Genomic DNA, 23700 nt, shown 5'->3' with positions numbered 1-23700 from the left:
GTTGATAAGTGGCATAATAGTCTCATCTAACTGAGCAAGTTTACACACAACAAAAGCCCCCCGTACCTATACCCTTCCCTCCTGTTTTTGTACCAAGTTCAAGTTGTCTCCTTCCTTCAGCCACAATGAATTCCCCAAACCAGAGCGTCCAGCCATCGTCAGCGGCCTACGCCGGGCCGGAGCAGCCTCTGGTGAGCAGCATGTTTGAGAGGACGCCGCTGCTGGGCCTGGGGCTCTCCGTCGCCGTCGCCACGCTCTTCCTGGGCAAGTTCCTGTTTGGCGGCGGCAGCAGCAAGAAGCTGGCCTTCCCCTTGGTCAAGAAGGACGGCGACGGGTACAACTTCCTCAGCGACGCGCTCAAGATGGTGGAGAAGGGCCGCAGCCAACACCCCGGCATGCCCTTCTTCATCGAGGGCGAGAACGGGCCCCTGGCCATCATCCCGCCCAACATGATTGACGACATTCGCAGCCACGAGGACCTCAGCTTCCACCTGACGGTGAGGGAGGACTTTCACGACGGCATGCCTGGGTTCGAGGCCTTTACCATCACTTCGCGTGGTGGAGGCGTTTTGCAGACTGTCATCTCGAAGCAGTTGACGAAATATGTTGGTGAGTAAACGTGCCTGTCTTTTGTGTCGGTCAGGACTAACCAGGCTTTGTGTTGTAGGTGTCATCCTGAACAACCTATCCGACGAGGCAGCCTATGCTCTGCACAAGAACTTTGGCGATGACACTGGTAAGGACTCAGTGATTCACATCTGGTCAAAAACATCCACATCACAAAAAACATAGTCATTCAGAATTCTAATGCTTAACTTTACATGTATGCTTAAACACAGAATGGCGGGAGCACACCATCAAGCCCATCATCCTCGACACGATATCCCGCGTGGCATCCCGCATCTTCCTGGGCGAGGATCTGTGCCGCAACGAGGAGTGGCTGGAGCTGAGCAAGGGCTACACCATCGCGGCCTTCATGGCGGCCAGGGACCTGAGGCAGAGGCCGTTCCACCTGCGCCGGCTGATGCAGTGGTTCGAGCCCAGCTGCAAGACGCTGCGCAGGTACCGCGACAGCTCCCGGGCCCTGATCCTCCCCATCGTCGACAAGAGGCGCGCCCTGCGCCGCGAGTGCATCGCCCAGGGCCGCCCGCTGCCCGTCTTCAACGACTGCATCGACTGGTTCGAGGAGGAGGCCGCCGGCAGGGACTACGACGCCGGCATGATCCAGCAGGCCATCGCCGCCACCGGCAACCACACCTCGTCCGACTTTACCACCAAGTTCGTCCTCATCCTCGCTGAGCATCCCGAGGTCCAGCAGGAGATCAGGGAGGAGATTGTCAGGGTGCTCGGCGCCGAGGGCTTGACCAAGGCGGCCCTGGCCAACCTGAAGCTCCTCGACAGCGCCATGAAGGAGACCCAGCGTCTGCAGCCTCTGACTACCTGTGAGTTTGGTGCCTTTGCCTTATAAGAGAGAGAGAGAGAGAGAGAGAGAGAGAGAGAGAGAGAGAGAGAGAGAAAAAGACTGACACAAGTACAGCCCCCATGGCCCGCATGGCCACAAAGGACATCCACCTGGCCAACGGCGTCTGCATCCCCAAGGGCACGCCCCTGGTCATTGACGGCAGCTGGCGGCTGAGCCCCGACATCTACGAGAACCCGCTCGAGTTCGACGCGCACCGCTTCCTCAAGTGGCGCGGCACCGACAGGGAGAACATGGCGCACTTTGTCAGCACCGCCGCCTCGCACACCGGCTTCGGCCACGGCATCTACGCCTGCCCCGGCCGCTTCTTCGCCACCAACGAGCTCAAGGTCATCCTGTGCCAGCTCATCCTCAAGTACGACTGGAAGCTGGCCGAGGGCTCCACCGCCGAGCCCCTCGTCTTTGGCTTCAACCTCGACGCCTCGTGGGACGCCAAGATCATGGTGCGGAGGCGGAAGGTGGTCGAGTTGGACATTGATGCTTTGTCGGCGTAGACATGCGAATCAAAAGGGGGAGGAATGCGGAAGTGGGCTGGAAAAGACCCCATACGTTAGCGACGAGCGTGTTGTTTTGTATCGAGCTCCATCTCTGAGAGATTTCGAGACTTTGGAGCTTTTCTCTTGATAGAAAAACCATATAATGGCCCGGGATCGCTTTCCAATTGCGAGCAGCAGTTAAGACAGACCATCCAAAATACAGATACAGACTCCTTTGGAAGACGCTAGAGCGAAACTATGCATTCGTGGTATGACAAGAGGTAAAGACGCACTTTGCTCGGCGATCTGTCACATTCCCTCCTTGCAAGAAGAAACCGACAGGCAGGCAATCAGAGGAACAAATATAGCTATAAAGACAGCAATGGAAGTACATCACGGCTGGGACTCGACAAAGTTTGGAATCCAAATGAAGATTCTCTTGTCAAAGGTTGCTAAATAAGGTCAAGAGATACTAATTAAAATCCCCAGCTGAAAAGAGACGCTATACCGAGACTCCATACTCCAAGTCCCAAATGCGCCTGTGTTCTGCTCGATGGCGAGAAACAATGTGAAATGGTCGACGCCGAGAACGCCAACCCAGCCCTGAATACCCTAGGCTTAAACCGTAAACGCCAGAAATGACAGAAACAAAATGGTATCATGATACAAGAAAAAGAAGCAAAAGAAGAAAGAAGAAGAAGAGAGGTATCACCCAAGATGAAGAAGAAATAAAGAAAGTAAAGACGAAGAAAAGGAAAAAAAAAATCCTACCACCGACCATACACCCCATCACAATGCGACGCGCGGTTGTGCGACAGGAAGCACTGCCTACGCATGTCAAAGTCGTGAGCGCCCTGCCTGCCGGCCCTGACGGCAGCCGCGATGAAAGCGACGAGCACGCCGGCGCAGCCGAGCAGAAACACGCCAAACAGCAGCAGCCCCGCCAGCTGGGCGTGCTGCCTGCGCCTGGCGGCCTCGTGGAACTCACGCGCCCGCGACCCGTGCGACTCCGAGTCGAACCGGTACCGGACGTCCTGGTGGAAGACGCGGCGGTCGTGGCTGCCGATGCCGACGAGGTTGGATCGGGGAGGAGGAGGATGAGGAGGCCCCGAGGCGGCGGCGCGCGAGCTCTGGTTTACGAGCTCCGCCACGGCGGCCAGGTGCGAGTTGATCAGGTTCGCGTTGGCGTAGGGCGGTGGCGGTGGTGGGGTGCTCGGCGGCGAAGGCCCGTCTTCGGGGATGCTGGGCAGGAGCTTCTCTGATGGTAGCCGCGGGGACATGCTGTTTGACCGGGAGCGGGAACGCGAGCGGGGGGAGGCGGTCGGGGATGAGAAGCCGGACATTGTTGCTGGCGGTTTTTGTTTTGTTGGGTTGGTTGGTTGGGTTGGGTTGGGTTGGGTTAGCTGTTGTTGTTAGTCCGCTAAAAAAAAGGCCTGTGTCTGTGTGATCAGTGTGAATAGTTTTCCGGTTAATATATGTGGAAAATTCGGTGATATCAGCGGGTTTGATGTCGGGTACTCGTTCGGTCGAGACTAAATGAATCGTTAATGAAGATGGTATTTGGAAATTGTTTTTGTCTTGTTAGTCGATCTTGGTTGAGCTCAGGGTGAGTGAATGTCTGCTGTTTTGGCAACCCAAATTGTCAACTGAGATTGGACTGTAGTCAAAATGAGAAAACAAAATCAACAATTCCGGAGAACAATCCTCCAACCATATATCCCCGCCTCAATCACCCACAAACTCCAAAAGAGAACCAAGCAAGACATGGGTCGGACTTGTCTTCTGCAGCCTGGCTGATGCTGTGTAATCGTTCGCGTGGGTTTGCGGCAGGCGCTTACTGCACCCACCCGCTCTTGGGGGTCTTGGCCGAGGCGAAGCTCAGCGACGATTACTAGCCCCAAAGCTGAGGGTCCCTCCGAGTGCTCTCCTTGGCTCCAGGCCCCGACCCCTGGCAACCCACAGGTATGGATGGGCAGGCCAGCTTACCGAGACAGCCGAGCAAACAAATTCTCCGATTGATTCTCGCTCGGCCCAAGATGAGTGTATTGCGGAGCTTTCGCCGGCCAGCTGCGGCCGAACGTGTTGGGTCGTTGCACTGCTTTACTCTTCTTTGACCTTTTTTATCGTCGGGGCTTGGTCCCGCTCTTAGGCGTCAGGCGTCAGGCGTCAGGCACACCAAATCAATCGCGGTTCGGCCCCCCAAACCCTTGGTGCACATTGCGCGAGGCTCCGAGGAATGGTCAATCGGTTGTGGTTTATCAGGCCAATTTTTTTCTTGTCTGCCTACGGTATAGTTTGTACACGGTGCGAAATGATTCGCAAATGATCTCGACTGGATTCCCGACCCCGGTCGCTCTATTTCTAAACAACTTACCAGCCCTCTCGACCACAGCGGATTCGCTCAGTGCGTCGCAACCTCCTTGATGGTACCCCGGTGCACCGAAGCCAGCCAGGTCCTGGCCATGAAGGCGCGGATCCTCTTTCCCCAGAGCATAAACACCAGCAGCACCAGGTTGTTGGCCAGCAGCAGCGACATGAAGACGCCGGCAATCATGACCGCGTACCCCCTCTCCGCGACCCACTGGATCAGGTTGAGGCCCATGCCGAAGCTGATGGCCTGCTTGCCGAGGTTCATGGCGATGAGCATCTCGCTGATGTTGCTCTGGTAGCTGTCGATCGCGTAGGCGAGCGTAAAGGTAAAGTAGAAATAGGCCCCAAACTGCGTCAGGCCGCTGCCGAAAAAGTAGGCCACCCAGTGCAGGTTGAGCTCGGCCGCCGCCCCAAACAGCGCCAGGCCCGCGGGCGCGATCACCATCGCCGGCAGCATGACGCCGAGCCGCATCTCGGCCTCGCGGATCCCGTCGTTGCCTCTCGTCAGGTGCGCCGCGAGCCGGTCCGAGGATGAGGTGAAGAGCACGGCCAGGGCGAAGCCGATGATGGTCGCGATCGCCACGAGACCCCCGCTCGTCTCGGGCCAGTTGTAAGGCGGCGCGACGATCTTGATGGGGAAGATGAAGTTGAAGGTCAACCCGCCGAGTCCGATGTAGATGCCTTCAACAAGCCTGGTTAGCTTCCCTTCTGTTTGGTTGTGATGAACTGCGGAAAAATGTATAAAGTCACAGAGTGAGAACTCGGACTCAACTTACCATATGTAGTAACCACCCAGAGTACATGTGGTACCAAAAAGTACGTAAACGACCTCGCCATCATCATGAAGAAATCCGTCTCGTGGTTCCAGACGCCCCAGAACTTCAAGGTTTGGATGAATGACTTGCGAGGCGGAACACCTTCAAAGGAGACGGAATCCTCGACATCGGAAGCCACCGGCTTTTCCCCTTGAGGAGAAGCGTTTCCTGGTCGTTCGGCGGCAAGTTCGTTGGCTTTGGCGCGGTCGTAGTTGGTCTCCTCGACGAAGAAAAATGCCAGGATGAATAGTGCCAGGGCAAATGCGAGCTCCACATAGAAGAAGAGCCTCCATGACAGACCCCCCGCAAGCATGTATCCGGCGTATAGGGGCCCGGTGGCACCGAGACAGAGACAAACTATGTAGTCCAAGTTAGCACTTCCCACAATCAAGCCGCGAGATGCAAGCCCCGGCCAGCTCCTACCTGTATAGTATCCTAGGCGCTTTCCACGCTCATGAAGGAAAAATATGTCATTGACAAGCTGTACCGGTAGCGCCTCGCAAACGCTAGAACCGAAGCTTTGAAGCACGCGACAAGCCATCAGGCCGGCAAAGCTCTGCGACAGCGAGCAGCCGAGTAGCCCTGCGCAGTACTTTGTCGAACATTCATGTCAGTTTGTTTTTGGGATGCACAGATGGAAATAGCTTGGTAAGAATTACATACCAGAACAAGGGACCCGAGCATCACAGGTCTGCGGCCGAATTTGTGATAGAGAGGCACAAAAACGAGAGAGCCTTGGTGGTCATTCCGTCAGTAATTTTGGGCCCGGAATTATAACAACTCCACAGGGGAATACTAACCAAAGCCAAACGCCAAGTTGGAATAGTTCACCAGTCCGGCGGCCTCATTGGGAGTTACCCCAAACTCAGCGGAGAATATTCCGATGTAGACCGATGGGCCCAGCAGGGCCGAGTTGGCCAGGAACGAATATAGTGAGCAGACCACTAGGATCATAGCCTTCTTCCATTTTGGCCACTAGAGATAGGGTGTCAGCTGCATGGATAAGGATTGAGCTTCAGGTACGGGTGGGTAATAGGTACCTGGAGAGGATCGTTGGGGTCCAGTGCCGGAGCAGGATAAAGTGCCTGTCCATAGGCCGTATCGTCCCCCTCTGTTCACATGCTTTGGTTAGACTTTTTTCTGTGTGTGTGAGTGTGGTATTTTTTTCTTTCTTTTTTTCTTCCACACTCGCTTGATTCACTAAATGGGAGGCTTGCCAGCTGCCTTGAGATTCACAGTTCCTGGTATGTCTTCCTCGTGCGCATGACTGGACGTTTTTTTCGGTTTTTGTAAGCAAACGCCTTCGTACCGGGGTTGTTCGCCCTTTGAGATGGAGAATTTACCTGCGAACCAAGTGGCCGGCCTTGCCGCCTGATGGTGGCTTTTGAGACATTGTATCTATTCCAGATGAAAAAAATTGACGAAACCCATCAAAAGGAGTGTGTGGCTAATCCGAGTAGGCTTCGACGCAGTGATTGAGCCCTTTCAACCTTGTCTGCCACGAGACATGGAAAATTGGGATTGGAGCGTCGGGGAACCCGGAGAAGCGATGAATCTTCATATTATATACACCTACCTGAAGTCGTACTCAGAGTAGCATTCACCAAACGAACTGTCCCAGATAAACAACAAGACAAGATTCATTATCCCCCGCCCGGTATAGTGGAGCGGGAGCAAGAACAGCGGCAGTTGAAATGGGGATAGGCATGGATATGCGGGGGGACTACGAGGGTCATTGCCGAGGTGGCCCCTGTCTGGGTGCGACCTTTGACATTTTCGTGGGTGTTTTGGCAGGGCAAGTTCTCCGCGTGTTATGGTGTAGGGGTGGCATAGTATAGGTAGGTAAGCAAGGTAAGGTAGGTACCGGTACCGTACGATCGCCTAGGCTCTTGGGTACGAAGCAGCATTTCCGGGCATGCTAGAATTTCTCCAAAAGTAAACCTTTTTGAAAGAGCGGCACTGCGACTTGGGGCCCGTCTTTGGACGAAAAGCCTGGGATTTTCCTGGCTCGATTGCATGGGTGGCTGTATGAGGTGCAAACATTGAGACCAAGTTGAATCGAACACCAAGTAACTAGGTAGCAAGGTAGTTAAGCAATTGCACAGCCTGGCCCTAGATGTGACGAATCAAGTGATTTTACCTTTGAACTTTTGAAGTTTTGCCAAATTTTGATAGTTCGGGAGAAAAATCCAGTTATCTGATTACCATATGTACTAGAACTAATATCTACTGTACCAGTGAGTGAGAGAGAAAGAGCTCGGCAGGTGGAGTGCGACAGGGCTGGTATTAAATCGACCAAACTCTACCGTTGTGTTTCGGAACTACTCCATACAGCATCTGCTTTTCTTTTCCGTTCATTTTTTTCTTTTCTTTTCCGCTCGTCTTTCCTTTTCTTTTCCCTTTTTTCTTCTTCTTTGGGCGACAACGTGAAGGGTCTCAATTGATTTTCCGTCCCCGGGTATCCTGGGTGTGTATCTCTTGAGATTTTTTGGGTTTGTTGGAGCCACTCTCAAATTGTAACCCAACGATCCTTCATGACAGAGGCGCAGCGTTTCATCCGTTGAAAATTCAGTCGTGGAGGCATAGCGGCTTGCGGATGTGGTATAGGCACTCCGTAAATGAATGAGGTGCTGCACATCTGCTAAAGAAGGTCCGTAGTTGGGCCGACTTGGGAGCTTTCAGGCAATTGGCTGGCGAAGCTGAGAGGTTGCGCTGTGAAAGTCGCCTGGCGTCTTACTACGACTTAGATCCAATGGCAAAATCGTCAACCGCTGTCGGAATAGGTGGCAAATTTCCAGGCTTGATAGCGTTGCGATACCTAACCCCGGAAGCCACCCGGGTTGTTCACCACGTTATGCGCCATAAATTGAGACGAGCTCGTGCAGAAATTCGAATCGTGGACCAATGTTTTACGAGCTGGTTTGTGATGAATGGGACGAAAATTCAAAATAAAAAATGTAGGCAGGATAAGCATGTCATGTAGGGTAAGGTAAGGTAGGGTGAGGTACAGTACGTGAACCACCTACCACCCAGCTTGTCCGGGTACCTTACTTCGTCGCTAACAAGTACGGTCAATACAATAAATAAGCTATGAACCACCAACGCCTTATTTTACCGGCACGTTGGGGGCCGCGTTGAACTCGATGGTTGAAATGACCACCCCCTAATCATCATTCTGACTAACGTACCCAATTATTGTGATGTACTGAAAGCGCAAAACGGCTGAAGCGCCTAATTCGCCCATCTCCAAAATAGAACAGGAAGATCCCACACGTGATCTTCGCTTCTCTTCATGATCTCCTTCGGGGTGCGGGGCAAAGCGCCAAAGGGGATCGACATCCACCCCATGGGTTCCAAATTCGGTGAATATGGCCCGCCCGCCGCCTGTTCGCCATCTGCTGCCATCTGCCAGCATTGATAAATATGTGGAGTGAATGTGGTACCAACAAAACGGCTGATTGACGGAGTGACTGACTGACCCGAGATCAAGCAATTCGGTGTTCAGTGAGGTTCAATGCTTGGCTTATCTGGACTTCCATGCCTGCTACTCCTACTGTACAGTCTGTACCTGCTCCTCTACAGTACGGAACGACAGCACCTAATTGCCACTCCCACTTTGAACGAGTGACCAGCACTCAAGCGCCTGTCACCAGCCATTCACACTTACCACCAAATTTGGAAGCCCAGCCCAACCAATAGACTCCGGATTGGACGGTTTACCCGCCTCCTGACATTCCCACGCACCCACGCACGTACGCACGCACATTGCATCGCCTCGCAGCTGCCTCGACGCCGTCAATCCTGCCTAGGTACATACCTACCTACCCACCCACACTTGCAGCAGTAGCACGCAGGCCTGAACGGCTTTTTTTTTCCTCAACTTCCAACAAGCTGCCAAAACAACCCGACACACATATCCATACACACGACGCACGCACGCACGCACACAAAAGTAACGCATCCCAGCGCAACCCAACGTCTACAAGCCGCGAACCCAACGACCCGACAAGCACGCACCGCCGTCGCAAAAGTCCAAAGTCAAAACAAACACCTACCCTTTACGGGCCGTGCCTGCCCGGCGTCAATTTGTGACGCTTCTCAATCCGCCAGACTGGTTGCCCACGGCGCCTAACACCACACCACAGGCTGCGACTTTTCTGCGGCGCACGGACGATCCCCTACCCCTCCGATTGTGCCAGATTCTCAGCCTCGAAGAATTGTCTCGTACCATCCTGCCGCCCATGACAGTCTCATGATATAACACCACAGCCGTTGCGCCCGACTGCCTGACCGTTCAAAGTCAAGGGAAGCGTCGGCCCAGGCCAATACGCTGTCCCAGCCCCAAGTTCAGATGATGGTGCGTCTCCCTTTTTTTTTCCAACTTGACACGCGTGGCGTTGGGGCGCCGCTTTTTCCTACTACTACTTCTTAAAGCCTGCGGCCTCCCCATCCATCCCTTCCGCTAGTCATACAAGCGCTATCTTGTACCTCGCTTAGCCTTCTTATTTGCTGACACGTTCTGCTGGTCCTCGTTCGCTCCACAGACCTCGTCTCGACCCCGCGATGTTGGTGGCAGCTTTGCAAGCCGACGAGGTCATTCCAACCAGCTGTCCATCTCGGACCCAAGCCACCATGTCACCGAGGCAATAGGCACCATGTACGGAGATAGCGATGACGATTCCGGGCCCGAGAGCCGACTCGACAACCCATCCTTTCCCGACCCTTCTCGAAAGAACCGACCCATGAGCTTCTTGGCATCTCCGGCCGGCGGCGAACAGATAAAGTCCGACGAAAAGAACGGACAAACCCTTTCGCGTTCGGCATCAGACAAAACACCACTGGCTGCGTCGACAACGGTCGAAGACACCGACTCCAATGGAGGTTCTGCCGGGCCTAAAGACGTGCCTGTACGGATGACGAGCAAGCGCGGTAAATCTTATGAGGGTCCTAGTTCTCCAAACACGGGCATGCCGCCAATTTCTCCCAGCCTATCACTGCGGGATGTGCAGGAGGCCGAATCGTCACAATTCCCATTGGGCAGCATTGAAAATCCCAGCGATATTGCGCAAGAGCTTAGCAATCTCCAGGCGCTCCGCCGGATGTCCATGGACGTTGGCAACACCAGTGATCCCGATCTGCTTCCCTTCTCTGGCATCTCTCTGATGGCTATGCCGACTGTGGCTCCTAGTGGCGAGGACGACGAGGCCGACCTGTCTCGTCTTTTGTGGGTTCCAGCCAAGGTTCATCCCGAACTGGCGCCGGATCAGTTTAAGAACTTTCTCGAGAACCGCGTCAACACCATCAAGAGACGGTCAGGAGACTCGACGCTGTCTGTAGAGGGGCTGGAAAGACATAATTCCGGGAGTCTCAGGAGGAAAAAGTCGATGCTTTCAAGGCAGGTCCACAGCTCGGGGACACCAACAGAGGAATTTGATATGCCTAATAGACTGGAGAGAGAACTATCCAATGGTGGCAGATCTACACCAGAGTTAAGCATCAACGAACTGGTTAAGGATCCCAGCAAAGTCGTTCAGAAATTGGCCCAGGAGACACAGGATGCAGCCTCTGAAGGAGACTTGCCGATTCTGCCCGTGGCACCCGGCATGGGGCTAAGAAGGTCCACAAGGACGACGTACAGGAAAGGCGGCAGTCTCCGTTCCGGTGACCGAATTCCGTTCTCGAAAAGAGTGGCTGCTAGAGACTCAGAGAAGGACGGTGACAAAGAGCCAGATGAGACTCCTCCATTGCCGACCATTGAAACGCCAAAGGATCAAGGTCTCCCCAAGATTCAGACAGAGCCGAGCCAAGCAACTGAGAATTTCTCCCGGCCGATGCGTGCTGTCAGGAGGCAGCAGACATTCCAAAGGGATAATGCGGCCGCATCACCGATATCACCAACTTCCACTCTCGACCCTACTAGCCCGATTCCCTCGAATATGGATGACACCTTAAATATCAAGAGCTCTACGTCACGGCCTGGTTCCTCTGACAGGCCCCAGACATCGGATTCTGGCCGTCCCGCTCCCCCTCCCGCTCCTGCTCCTGTTTCTGCTCCCATACCGCAAATAGTAGAGACGCCGCCGCCCACTGAAAAGGAAACCGAACAACTATCACAGCCCCAGTCATCGAGGTCATATCCACATCGGTCGCCATCCCAGGAGCAGTCACAGCAACAACAGCCGCAGAACAACCAGCAGCAAGAGCATCCTCCCCCACGTTCGCTTCGGCGTCCGCCCTCGGCGAAGCAGATTCAATCTCCAACGTCACCCAAAGCCAGTATGGAGCAAACCCTCAGCGATATGGCCCAGCACCCATCCCCGCTGCCTGGTGGCAGCAACACCAGAACGGACGCACTCACGTTCATCCCCACGATGCCGGCCGAGGAAAAGAGAAAATCTAAAGATGAGAGCAGTGGTGACTCTAGCAAATCCACGGGCTGGAAATGGTTCCGCGGCGAGGATCGGGAAAAGAAGAAGCGCGAAAAGGAGGAACAGTCCAAGAAGTCACGAAGCAGGACGTCGACCGAGAAGGCCGCAGGCCACGGCGATGCGCGGCTGGATGTGCTCCAGAACAGCATTGACACTGCGCTACAAAAGGGCCGCGATAACCTTTTGTTGGACAATGAGTCTGTGGACAACAAACTGCACGAGGAGCGCAAGAAGGAGAGCTCGCGTACCAAGTCTGGCGAGTCCAAAAAGGAAAAGGACGGCTTCTTTGGGTCCATATTCGGCGGCAAGAGCAAAAAGAGCGACAAGGACTCGAGCTCAAGCCGAAAGCAACGAGCGCTGTCGCCAGAGCCGCCGCCAAGGCCTATGAGACCCGATATCGATTATCCGTACACGCGATTTCCTATCGTCGAGGAGCGGGCCATATACCGCATGGCGCACATCAAGCTTGCGAATCCACGACGGCCCTTGTTGAGCCAGGTCCTCCTTTCCAACTTTATGTATTCGTACCTGGCCAAGGTCCAGGCTATGCACCCGCAGATCAACGTTCCAGTCTCCCCACAACAAAAGCGGGCAGAAGAGGAACGAAGGCGAAAGGAGCAGGAGCAACAGCAGCAGTACATGATGCAACAGCAGATGGCGCACGAGTCTGAGCAAGATGACGGACAGGGCGGCTATGATCAATATGGTTACGATCCCCAACGGGTATGTGCTAATGCTTGAAACTCTTCGGCCTTGAATACAATACTAACAGACGACGGATGTAGTCCGATAACCAGTATGGAGACTATCAGGGGCAACACAATGGCTCCGTTGATTACATAGACGACTCGCAGATATATGAGCATGACCAGCAGCGAAACGGGCAGGAGAGGCACCAAAACGGCGGCTACCGTAACGAACAGCAGAACGGACATGTCGATCGGCCGGGCTCCTCGGGCCGAGCATACTATGACTATGAGCAACACGAGGACGGGCGCAGGCGCGATGATGAAATGTGGTGAGGGCGCTGTGTGACCAGGTGCTGGGTTAGCTGTAGCTGTTTGAAGGCCATACGTAAGGGAGCCATGTCATTCAGGTTCGGGTGTGACGCTCGCAAGCAATTGAAGCAGCAGCAGTGAACCTGCGACTGTTTTGGGCGTTCTCTTCTCTTTTCTTTTTTTCTTTTTAATTAGTTTATTTTTTTGTCACGGTTGTGCGTTCTTCTATAACATTCCGAAGTGTACTGGGAAAGCACAAGCATAGCCGGCTGAGCAAATGGGAGGGGAATATTGTCTATAGTTTTGTTCTTGATTCAATGGGGGTAAGATCTCATCGAATGCAATTGCTGGTAGGCCATCTGTCCATAGAGCCGCCACATTGCCAAACATGTTCAAATACATCCTGAGGGGTTGCGCGGGGTTTTGATATTTTATAGCAAATGTGCGTTGTCTTGGTTTTCGTCTGCTGCTTTCTCTAGAGCTCCATACCTCACTCAGTTACCTGCTTCAAATAGATAGATACCTTACCTAGATGGGTAGGTAGTAAGGTAGGTAGGTAGGTACCTAGTTAAGCTTATAACACCCTAAAAGGTTGAATGCTCCTGATAAACAAGATCTTACTCTACGTAAATTTGGGATGAAAGATCCAACATTGCGACGGCTCATAGTAAACAATTCTCGACGGTGCAAAAAAAAAACAAAAGTTGTTCGTTGTTGGTTTAGGCACCGATGAAGTTGATCCATTCGTCGTCTCATTCATCAGCTCTGATTTGTTGTCTCAAGCTTTGGTGTGAGATGAAAGACGACTGGGAGCTGCCCAACTATGAGACTAGTCCTAATCGGGCTTAGCGCAAACTAGCTTTGGGGTGCAAGCGCTTTGGCAAGCGCAAAAGGTGACAAGAAAACAAGACACCAGAAGCACAAGCCATTCACGTCGGAGAGCCAGCCATAACCTTTTCTCCCCTGCCTCAAGTTTTGAAGGGTCAACGACAAGAAAGAGGAACGCCCACACCCACCAACCCCCAACTAACTATACCACCGACTCTCTTCATCGACTTAATCTCTTCCAATCGAGAGCTCCGAAGCGCATATTTACCCAACTGTCATTATTCTTTTGCGCAGTAGTCGATACCCCCTCCATAAAAAAAAAAAAACTTCTTAGACTGGCAGCCTTACCGCACGGGCGCTTTTCTTCCTTTGCTGTCGACGCCGCCCCCGATTTTTTTGCGTCGCAAAGCACAACTCGACCTGGCCACGCCCCCCTCCGATCCTCCGCCGCCTCTAGATCAAAGACGCGACGAAGCAGACGAGGCCATTTTCAATCCGAACATCGACCCGCGACCGACCGATATCTGCTGCTGAGACAAGCTCGAAAATCGGCTGCCTGCTTGCTCGCTGTGACAGCTTGCCTCTAGACCCTCCCGCATATTTTGTCCTTTCGTCGCCCAAGCAATGGCCAACGTGAGCTCCATATCCGTTTTCTTTACCCTTTCTTCACCTCAGCAAAGCTCCATGCATTCCACCTTGCAATCGCGCCATTCAAAAGGATCTTCATGTTTCATTCCGGCTGCACTCAGCACCTTGGACCAACCCATCAACTGTTTCAATGCCTCTTATGTGGATGGAATCCCCTGGATGCATCTCCATACGTCGAGGCTCCCATACTGACCCAGTTCTACTATTTGGTAGCAGCAACAACCGAGACACCCTTACGGCGGCAACCAAGGCTTCATGGCAAATGGAGCTCACAACGTAGCTGTTGCTCCTGGCGCCACGCCGCTGCTACCAAACCAGGGTCGCATCATCCAAACTGGTCCTACGCGAGTCCTTTGTATCGCCGATGTTCGAGGTAAGATTTACTGGTGGAGGCCTATTTGTATGTATGAGGTACGGACACGGTTGAGCTAAAACTGAACATTACATAGGAAACCTCCGATCATTGAACGATCTTGCGAAGCAAGCAAACGCAGACTACGTTATTCACACTGGAGACTTTGGTTTTTACGATGATACGTCACTTGAGCGCATTGCGGAAAAGTGTGTAAAACTTTCTTCATCTTTCGCCACAAGCTAGCCACGAACTAACAAAGTGGCGTCTCTAGGACCTTGAAACATGTCGCCCAATACTCTCCGTTGATCAGCGAGTCCGTCAAGAAGGCCATTCAAGTCGGTGGAAATGGTTCAGTCAAGTCGCGATTCCCTCCTTCCGAGCTCCCACTCTCTGAGCTTTCCATGCTTTTGAACGGCGATTTCAAGCTCGATGTTCCCGTCTACACGGTCTGGGGTGCCTGTGAAGATGTGCGCGTGCTGGAGAAGTTCCGCTCGAAGGAGTACAAGGTTCCTAATCTCTTCATCATTGACGAGGCACAGTCGATGCTTCTCGAGGTTTCGGGTGTCAAGCTCCGACTGCTGGGTCTCGGCGGTGCCGTCGTGATGCACAAACTGTTCGACAACGGCGAGGGTAGGACAACGATCGCTGGAGGACAGGGAACGATGTGGACGACGTTGCTGCAGATGGGCGAGCTAGTTGACACCGCCAACCGTGTCTACGACCCGACAGAGACTCGCGTGTTCGTCACTCACGCCTCGCCTGCCCGCGAGGGTATCCTTAACCAGCTCTCCGTCACACTCAAGGCCGACTTCTCAGTATCTGCCGGTCTCCACTTCCGATATGGCAGCTCATACAACGAATTCTCCGTCAACCCCACGCTTGACCACTACAGAGGAAAGCTTGCCGCAAGCAAGGCTTCTTTCAACGATGTTTGGGAAACAGTCAAGGCGGAGGTTGAGCCGGCGATCCAGCAGAACGAGGCTCAACAGAATCTGCTCAAGAACGCCCTGGGTATTGTCGAGAAGATGCCGTCAACGGCGGCTGGAGGAAACCCATTCGGTGGGCAAACGTCAGCTGCGGTTGGACAGGTTGACGAGAGCGCTTTCAAGAACATGTGGAATTTCAACCTGGCGGACGCTGCTTTTGGCTACCTGGTTCTCGAGATTCAAGACGGCCGTATTGGAACCGAGATGAGGGCCCAGGGCTTCAACTTCTCACACCGTGGCGCCAAGCAGCAGCCCAGCTCGGCAGCCGCTGCCCCCACCGCCCCTGCTGCCCAGAGCGCCCCCGCAGCCGCCCCCATCCCTTCGCGACAGGCATCCCAGGCACCTGTCCCCAAGGCATCGCCCGGGCCGCAGGCCAAGCCGGGAACCCCCAAACCCACCCCCTCGCAAGGCGAGAGTGAGAAGCCCGCGCCCGCCAACGGCGCAGCGCACAGCAGCGACGCCCCCGCGGTGTCGCCCGCACCCAGGGCCAACCACGAGAACACTATTGGTCTTTTCGTCATGAACGCCCAGAGCGACGAGCAGGTCCGCGACATCTTTGCCGACGAGGACAAGTCCAAGATTGCAAAGATCGACAAGTGGGGAGCTACCAACAAGGTGGTCCACTTCAAGACGGTCGAGGAGCGGGACGGCGCCATGTCGCGCCTCTCGGAGGAGTACAAGGGCCAGCGCTCGCACGAGGACCGCAGCAAGCCGCTCGTGCGCATCTTCCAGCACCGCGAGCGCGAGAACCGCGGTGAGCCCAGGGAGTCGACAAAGAGCTACGGCAACCGTGGCGGTGCGGGCACGTGGGGTAGCAGCCGCGGCGGCAACGCTTCCGGTCAGGAGCGCGGTGGCTACAGGAGTGCCGGCGGCGGCACTGCCAGCGACTCGGAGGGCGCCGGACGGAGGGGTGGCCGAGGAGGCCGGGGCGGACGTGGCGGTGAGCGCGGCGATCGCCCAGAGCGCGGTGAAGGTCGGGGAGGCAGGGGACGCGGTCCGCGCGGTGGTTTGAAGGGCGAGGGTGGTGGTTCCGGCAGCCCAGCACCCACCTCTGCTGCGCCCTCGGCTGATTAAAGAAGCCAAAAAGGCCAAAAGATATATGCATCTCTCTGAGGAACGGTTTTTATTTCGGGGACTTTGTCTGGTTCGAATCCCTCTTGATTGGTCTCAGGATTAATTGGTCTTCATTTTTTTTATTGCAATCTGGTGCAAACGCAATCACTCTAGTGGTTCAAGCTGCAGTAATCACGTCTTTATGCCATTGGGCTTGTCCCTCTAGACTAGTCTTTGTTCTTCAAAACTGCTTCTGTTGAAACGGTTCGCTCAGATGAGGGGGCAGATACACCTTTTTTATTCGTTTCTTGCTGTCGTTTAGTTAGGAGATATTATTTCTTGCTGTGGCGGGATGGGGCTTCTTTTTTCTCTCTTCCTATTTCCTCTTTCCCTTTACACAGGGTCTGCGAGTAGATTTCGGTGCGTGTAAACAAAAACAGAAGATGCTAAAAAGGGTTGAATTCGGATTGCGCAGGTTACAGTTGAACCAGATAATGTATTGGAGCTTGATTATGCAGTATCTTATTCTTTTGCGTTACGTTATTATTCCACCTGGTGTTGCGTCTTGATTTTGCAAATTGCCTTGTAGTCAGTCATCCTCATCGAATTATGGGTATATATTAGATACTTCATCAGATTTTTTGCTGGCTCAGCCGAGAACGGGTTCGTATTTCAATGCGTACCTCATATGCGTTAAGCAGCCTCTATACCAGCTGAAGCTGGATTGGATCTGGTACATGATGCTGCATCATGTCGACATGGGTAAGAGTCGCAAGACTTGAGGGCGGCCGAGCGAAAACTGTTCATAGTGGTCTTTATTTCTGTCCCGTGACTAAAACTGAACAAAGGAGAAATCATTTGCGGTGGTTTTGATGTATGTGATGGTATTGTACATTTTATAATCTTAGCATCGCCTCCCTCCTCCCTTTTCTGTTGTCTTTTTGTTATTTGTTTGTTTCTTTTTGTTTCTTTTATCTTCCCGGTCGCCCTCCAGGTGTGCTAATACAAGTACATGAGATGACATTTTGTACAGTGAAAAATAGAAGGGAGTCAAGGTACAGAAAAAGGAAAAGTCGATTACAGCCCCGCGGTCAAGTCAAGCGACAACCAGGTTCAACCATCTAGTGGCTTAACGCCCTTGTGGATGGCAGCCACACCGCCCGTGAGGTCCTCGTAGCCGTCTCCCGAGACCTCAAACCCAGCTTCGACGATCATGTCGCGGAACTCCTCCTGGGAGGGGAAGCGCTCGATGCTTTCGACCAAGTACTGGTAGCTGTCGCGGTCGCCAGCGACGAGCTGGCCGATCAGGGGGATTGCCCCAAAAGACCACCGCTTGTAGACGGCGTTGAAGAGCGGGTGCCTGTCGGCCTTGCTGAACTCGAGGCAGGCAAAGACGCCGCCGGGCCGGAGGGCGCGGTACGCCTCGCGCAGCGCCGCCGGTATGTCGGTGAAGTTGCGGATGCCAAACGCCACCGTATACAGGTCCAGCGAGCCCGGTGCTGGTACGTTGTGCCTCGGCGTGGCGGAGGAGTTGGCGGACAAGAAGTCGGTCGCGTCGGCCTCGAGGAAGGACAGCGCCGAGAGCTGGGCCGGCGGGAGGGTGGATTCTGCGCGGGAGCGGCCGACGGCCAGCATGGAGGCGTTGATGTCGGAGATGGTGACGCGCACGTTGGGGTTCGCGTTGAGCACGTGTGCGTTGTGCAGCATGCGGAAGGCGATGTCGCCCGTGCCGCCTGCTACGTCGAGGATGTGTTGCGGGGAGGGCTTAAGGGGGTCGGCGGAGAGACCAGGGTTGAGGGTCCGGACGAAGTGGTCCCTGTGTTGTTGTTTCTTCTTGTCAGCAAGGCATACGAGCGGGATCTTGTGGGTATCGAAAGCTCGACCGCGGATGTCATGGACGTATGCTCTTCCAAGAGCCCAGTACATACTTCCAGACCCGGTGCCAACCAAAGGACATGAGATCGTTCATTCTGTCATAAGTCTCGGCTACATTGTGGAAGACGTCGGCCACACGTTCGGCCTTTTGTGACTCGGGAACCGTCTGGAAACCAAAGTGCGTTGTACGCTCAGAGCCAGCGGCATTGTGATTTGAGGTTGAAGTCTCGTTGCTGGACGAGACATTGCGTGAAAATTGTAGGACAGGTGGTTGTGAATATGATGCTATCGGCGAACGCTGCAAATTTGAGCGGCATTGGCGAGCCGCAGCCCGGAGTACTGTTTGTCGCGCAGCCATGTTGCGGATTTGTGTATTATGCGACTTGACGCGCTCGGCGGGCGGAAAAATAGTATGCGGGATACTGTGAAGGGGTTTTCGACAAATTCGTCAGTCATCAGTCATGCCAAAAGTCTGGTGTTGCCGTGGCTAGTGCGTTCCAATGCGCTAAGATGTGGCGGCTTGGCGTGGGCCCATTAATTCGTTTGAAGCTCTGGCACCCTTGACAACTTTATTCAGCCGAGGCCGGAGGAAACCTGCCTAACCCCTTGACAATGTAACAATGTTATTGTCCAAACCGACTAGCAGCACCATTTCACTTTCGACTCACTTGTTTGCTTTTAAGCCGCCGAAGAATCTGTGGCCCTGTCCTTTGCCTCCAAGGTGTTGGTGATGAACTTGCTCATGACCGTGCGGGCAAGGTAAATGGTGAGTCCAATGATTGCAATCATGCACAGGATGATGATCACGATGGTGCCGTTTTGGTTCATGTTGTCGTTCCGAATATCTTGCTGCTGTAGTGATTCTGTTTCAATTGGGGAGGAGAGTTGTTGTTGACTGCCGAGACTGGATTAGATTTTCTACCTGGTAGCTTCCACGGCACAGTGAATGTGGAAGCAAGATTTGCTTCAAAAATACCACGCTTGCTGAGGATGCTAAGTACCTAAGTCGTTGGTATTTGTGCTGTTGCTTGATTTGTGAGCTTGAAAAATTGGCAGCTTGGGGATTTGAAGAGCGGGAAAAGTGGCAGTGGTGGAAGACGCAAAGGCAACACGAAAAAAAATGTCTGGTCGATTGGCAAACAAACGTTAGGCGACCAGCCAGAGTTCCCTTGGTACCTCGCCGTATGCCAACAAGCTATGCGAGCCAACCAAAAGTGCCCGATGTCAAGCAAATAACAGCCGCCGTCGCCCAGGCCCTTGAATCGTTGCCCAAAACGAAGAGGTTAAATATCGGTAAGCTGCGGCAAACTATGGCTTTAGCGAATCCTTGCCGCCTTCAAACTCCCCGACATCATACTCCTCCGGATATCTTTCGATGTGGTCTTTCAGCTCTGCCATCTGCTTCTTCAAATCCGGCGTCATCTCCTCATACACGTCTTCGAACATGGCCCTGATCGGCGGCTTCTTCTCCTTTTCCGCCTCCGAGAACGCCTTCAAGATCTCCTTCCGCAACCTATCACGCATAACCTTCTCTTTGTCGTCATCCCACATATCCTTGCTTTCCATCCACTTTCGCAGCCTGGAGATTGGATTGTCTCTCCGCTTCCAATCCTCGACCTCTACACGCGCCCGGTAGGCGAACGAATCGTCAGATGTGCTGTGGTGCCCAACACGGTAGGTCAGACACTCGAGGAGGACTGGCTTCCCGCCGTTTTCCAGCGCGAGCTCCCTCGCCTTCTTTGTGGCTTTGCGCACGGCCCAGATGTCGTTACCGTCGACTCGAACCGTGTCGATGCCGTAGCCGACGCCACGGCTGGCGATTCCATCTCCCTTGTACTGTTCCAGCGAAGGGGTCGAAATGGAGTAGCCGTTGTTGCGGCAAATGAATATGACAGGGCATGCCCTCGTCGCCGCGATATTGAGTGCGGCGTGGAAGTCGCCTTCTGAGGCGGCGCCCTCACCAAAGTACACAACTGCGACCCGTTCCGGCGCGTCTGGGTTTGCGATGCGCTGCATCTTCATTGCGTATGCCGCTCCTGAAGCCTGGGGTATCTGCGTTGCTAACGGGGAGGATATCGTGTGCTGCGGACCCGCCATGAGTCTTGTGTCAATTCACAGGGCTTGTCGATCCAAAAGGAGCGAAATGTCACTCACCATGTTGAGCTCCTTGCTACCATAGTGCACGGGCATGTTTCTTCCTTGGCCCGGATCATACTTGTTCGCAAACAGCTGGTTCATAAAGTCCCTGAAAGTCATACCCCGATGCCTGTACACGCCCTGCTCACGATATTGACAGAAGATGACGTCCCTCATCTCCAAAGCCGATGCCGATCCGACACAGACGGCTTCCTCGCCAGCCGATACCATATAAAAGCTGACGCGGCCCTGTCTCTGTGCGTCAAACATGATAGAGTCCATGACCGAGACGGCCACCATATCTTCGTAAAGTTTGATGACCCCCTCGTCGTTCAAGTCCTGCTCGAACTCCGGGTCCACAACGACGCCATGCTGGTCTACCACTCGGTATGTCGGCATTGCGGGATACTGCTCCGGACGCTCGAACTGGAACTTAGTCGTGAACTCGCTCTTGACCGCGCCGGGAAATGACACGAAAGACGAGTCGGGCTTTTGTTTAAGTGTGCTAGCAGCCCTCATTGAGGATGCGCTCCCCGGAGCGGTTTGGTGCAAGGAGCCGATTTTTGGCGCGCCGCGACCGTGGTTGCGGCATCTTCGGCCGATGGATGAAGCTGCGCCAGGGAGACGAACTCGCATCTTGCTGGTTCGTCGGAACTAGCGTTCAAACCAAGCTACAATTGACAGAGTAAACGTAGAAGAGAAATCAAAGCAAAGGGATTGATTTGTGACGAGGATTGTAATCGAGGCGTTGTTATTGAGAACTAAAGTAAGGTAAACGAAGACATTACCTTGGACGCTTTAGTCTTAGAGATTAGGGTGTGTTGTGAGGGGGGACATTGGCATTGACCAGCCGTAACTACCATGAGCCGGTGTCCCGTTGATAGCCGCGCAACAAGCGTGGGGTAAACAGACGACGTCATTCCTTAAGCGGTGCTCACGTGCCTACCTAATCGCCAGTACAGAAATAACTTTTGGGGTCTTAGTATTTACTGTAGGCGTCGCGAATATGGGACATATGTTCTGGAGAGGACAGACTGTTTATAACGACCGTACTAAGAGAGAGCAAAGTAAAAACTAGGAAACTATCTACGTAGGTGGTATATGCAATTAGTTTGGTGGGAAAGGAAAAAGCTGATGTTGGGGAGTCGTCTCAGTAGGTAGATAATTAGCCCATCTTGGTCACATGAAAAGTAGACCAATATAAGTATAATTATACGAAGTACTTGTCCTATGTGTAAAAAATAACCAAAAGACAGTGTAGCAGTGGACAGTGGATATGTAGATGAGATACATAATTGCGATGAATATATTCGGCCATCGGGGTTCTCGAGTCAAACGTAGCCCGAGTTGCTCGAGTCAAGTCCAGCCCATCTCTAGAGTTGAATGATGTAACAAGGCAACCACCGATAAGAGTTCGCAATGGGTTCATTGTAGTTTCTGTGCGACTTGTCCACTCGCGTTCACTTGCTGCGATAGGACTTTTTTTTTTTTTTAATGGTCATCGTTGTTTCATTATCAATCCAGACCTCCATAACGTCAACCAAAAGGAGGGGCGCGGCGGCACGAATTAGAATTTGACCAGCGAAACGACGTAATGATAGTTGCCACACGGTCGGGAACGAAGTCTGACAGTGTCTGAATGTTAACAATGCACATTAAAAGGTCGATGAGGCGGATGCGAGAACTACCTATGTACTATGTAATTTAATAGTTTCGCGTGATATTTAATACCATACAATAGATCAAATCGAACATGTCGGAGGTTCCATGTTAGCATAGGCCGACAATGAGAAAAAGGTCGAATCCACGACACGCACGCTAGCTTCGTAATAGATCCGGCATCGCTCGTCTCGGCCCACACAGTCTGGACCCAAACGGTGCGGTCGCATCCATTGCTCACGGTAGCGCTGAACTCGCTGCTAACAATGTGATAGGGTACGCCAGGAACGCCAAGCGCACTGGAGACAGGTTGACCCATAAGCATTCAGGCCAGCGCAGGGGTCCCCGAAAGTGTTGGCGACCGTCGGGTGGGTGGACACGTCCTGTGCTTGATTTGACCGGAGCCGCCTGGGTCCTTGCCTTGTGGTTCGGACACAAAGCGCAAACTGTCACAGACAGCTAACTGTCGGCGATTGATGACTGTACATTTGTCTTTGGCTTCTCTGCTGAATCAACGTCAACCCCGATAAACAGATAGATGCTCATGTGTCTATGAGTCCAGCCGGGCGTCCAAAATTATTCTATGCTCCATCCCCCCTCGACTAACCAACCAACCGACCACCAATCAACCCCTGAACACAAATACGTTCAACAGCCAGCACAGCACTGCATCGACAAGCCCGCCCTCCGACTGTCGTGTCGCCCGCCCCTCGCCGTGCCTAATGGCGTAATCCATGGCAGAACGAATGCCATCTAATCCGCCGCGCCAAAGATCGGTCGTTGTCGAGAACAATCATCATCATCCAGCAGCCTTTGGGCTCCTGCGTCCGGATTTCCCTGCGCCCGTCGCCGATACCGCCGATAACGAGCCGTGCCCCTCTTCATCCGTCGTGCCGGCCGCTCCTGTAGTTTCTGGCGCAGTGTCGGTCAAGACTGCTCCTTCCTCGCGTCAATCGCCATCATCAAGGTACATTCTACCTCAACTGCCCGACCGTCCTCTCGTCTTCCAAGTCCCAATACAATCAATACATTATTTTCCGCAAAATCCCGCTGCACGAGACCAGCTGCATTGCATGTTCTGGGCTCTGTGCTTGCCTTGAAGAGGTCAGCCGGCGCCTGCGATCCATTGCATCCTAGATTAGAAGCCCCGCGGAGTCGTGACAGTGCAGTGCCTGTATCGGTGTTCACCCTTGTTCTGGTATTCTCGCAAGCGGCGGTGGGCTGAATGTTTTTTTTATTTATTTTTTTCATTGCCTTCCGCCGTTTTCCCCTTCTGCATTGTTGCCTTCAGCCTCTAAATTCCAGGGTGACAAATTGGCTCACCGACGTTACCCTTCCTGTCTCTCCTGGACCTCATCCACCCCGTCCAGCTGCAGTACAGTCATTCTGGCGGGCTCACCTACAGTGCACGCCACCAGGATTCTGCCCGCCCGTCATCGCCAAACCCGACTCCTCCATTTCACCGACGCATTTGGGCATCCGACACCACGCACACAATTCCACCCACCTCACTTTGACTTTGAAACCCCGTCGCCATCTTCCACGACCAACTCACTCTATCCCATCACTTTGACCTTGGAGCACTTGAATACA

At 53.5% G+C, this 23700-nt stretch overlaps 9 protein-coding genes across 9 annotated transcripts; 5 read left to right on the top strand and 4 right to left on the bottom strand.

Moving 5' to 3' along the window:
* Window positions 1–125: 125 nt before the first annotated feature.
* On the top strand, window positions 126–1974 carry MGG_03834 (uncharacterized protein; the record flags this gene model as incomplete). The annotated part of the gene is made up of 4 exons (XM_003720010.1): window positions 126–609; window positions 668–736; window positions 840–1442; window positions 1538–1974. The coding sequence occupies 4 exons, from the start codon at window positions 126–128 to the stop codon at window positions 1972–1974; spliced, it is 1593 nt and encodes a 530-aa protein (XP_003720058.1).
* A 776-nt stretch (window positions 1975–2750) lies between these two features.
* On the top strand, window positions 2751–3218 carry MGG_17744 (uncharacterized protein; the record flags this gene model as incomplete). The annotated part of the gene is made up of 1 exon (XM_003720009.1): window positions 2751–3218. One exon carries the CDS (start codon window positions 2751–2753, stop codon window positions 3216–3218), a length of 468 nt encoding a protein of 155 aa, XP_003720057.1.
* A 989-nt stretch (window positions 3219–4207) lies between these two features.
* Window positions 4208–6784, bottom strand: MGG_03836 (uncharacterized protein). The gene is made up of 8 exons (XM_003720008.1): window positions 6485–6784; window positions 6359–6408; window positions 6182–6252; window positions 5942–6116; window positions 5805–5875; window positions 5565–5733; window positions 5103–5498; window positions 4208–5007 (listed from the first exon to the last, which is right to left on the bottom strand). Exons 1-8 carry the CDS (start codon window positions 6532–6534, stop codon window positions 4358–4360), a joined length of 1632 nt encoding a protein of 543 aa, XP_003720056.1. The 5' UTR covers window positions 6535–6784; the 3' UTR covers window positions 4208–4357.
* Window positions 6785–8593: 1809 nt separating this feature from the next.
* Window positions 8594–13188, top strand: MGG_03837 (uncharacterized protein). The gene is made up of 3 exons (XM_003720007.1): window positions 8594–9498; window positions 9686–12292; window positions 12355–13188. The coding sequence occupies exons 1-3, from the start codon at window positions 9493–9495 to the stop codon at window positions 12589–12591; spliced, it is 2850 nt and encodes a 949-aa protein (XP_003720055.1). The 5' UTR covers window positions 8594–9492; the 3' UTR covers window positions 12592–13188.
* A 294-nt stretch (window positions 13189–13482) lies between these two features.
* MGG_03838 (Ser/Thr protein phosphatase) lies at window positions 13483–17049 on the top strand. Its single transcript, XM_003720006.1, has 4 exons — window positions 13483–14028; window positions 14257–14416; window positions 14493–14604; window positions 14670–17049. The coding sequence occupies exons 1-4, from the start codon at window positions 14020–14022 to the stop codon at window positions 16456–16458; spliced, it is 2070 nt and encodes a 689-aa protein (XP_003720054.1). The 5' UTR covers window positions 13483–14019; the 3' UTR covers window positions 16459–17049.
* Window positions 17050–17236: 187 nt separating this feature from the next.
* On the bottom strand, window positions 17237–18742 carry MGG_17743 (uncharacterized protein). The gene is made up of 2 exons (XM_003720005.1): window positions 18366–18742; window positions 17237–18253 (listed from the first exon to the last, which is right to left on the bottom strand). The coding sequence occupies exons 1-2, from the start codon at window positions 18668–18670 to the stop codon at window positions 17551–17553; spliced, it is 1008 nt and encodes a 335-aa protein (XP_003720053.1). The 5' UTR covers window positions 18671–18742; the 3' UTR covers window positions 17237–17550.
* Window positions 18711–19160, bottom strand: MGG_17742 (uncharacterized protein). The gene is made up of 2 exons (XM_003720004.1): window positions 18981–19160; window positions 18711–18734 (listed from the first exon to the last, which is right to left on the bottom strand). Exon 1 carries the CDS (start codon window positions 19138–19140, stop codon window positions 18991–18993), a length of 150 nt encoding a protein of 49 aa, XP_003720052.1. The 5' UTR covers window positions 19141–19160; the 3' UTR covers window positions 18711–18734; window positions 18981–18990.
* A 460-nt stretch (window positions 19161–19620) lies between these two features.
* Window positions 19621–21084, bottom strand: MGG_03840 (2-oxoisovalerate dehydrogenase subunit alpha; the record flags this gene model as incomplete). The annotated part of the gene is made up of 2 exons (XM_003720003.1): window positions 19621–20394; window positions 20467–21084. 2 exons carry the CDS (start codon window positions 21082–21084, stop codon window positions 19621–19623), a joined length of 1392 nt encoding a protein of 463 aa, XP_003720051.1.
* Window positions 21085–22201: 1117 nt separating this feature from the next.
* Window positions 22202–22570, top strand: MGG_17741 (uncharacterized protein; the record flags this gene model as incomplete). Its single annotated transcript, XM_003720002.1, has 2 exons — window positions 22202–22217; window positions 22383–22570. The coding sequence occupies 2 exons, from the start codon at window positions 22202–22204 to the stop codon at window positions 22568–22570; spliced, it is 204 nt and encodes a 67-aa protein (XP_003720050.1).
* Window positions 22571–23700: the final 1130 nt, after the last annotated feature.

This window comes from Pyricularia oryzae, chromosome 6, assembly GCF_000002495.2.
Source record: "Pyricularia oryzae 70-15 chromosome 6, whole genome shotgun sequence".
NCBI lineage: Eukaryota > Fungi > Ascomycota > Sordariomycetes > Magnaporthales > Pyriculariaceae > Pyricularia > Pyricularia oryzae.
This window is presented reverse-complemented; position numbering and strand designations above follow the sequence as displayed.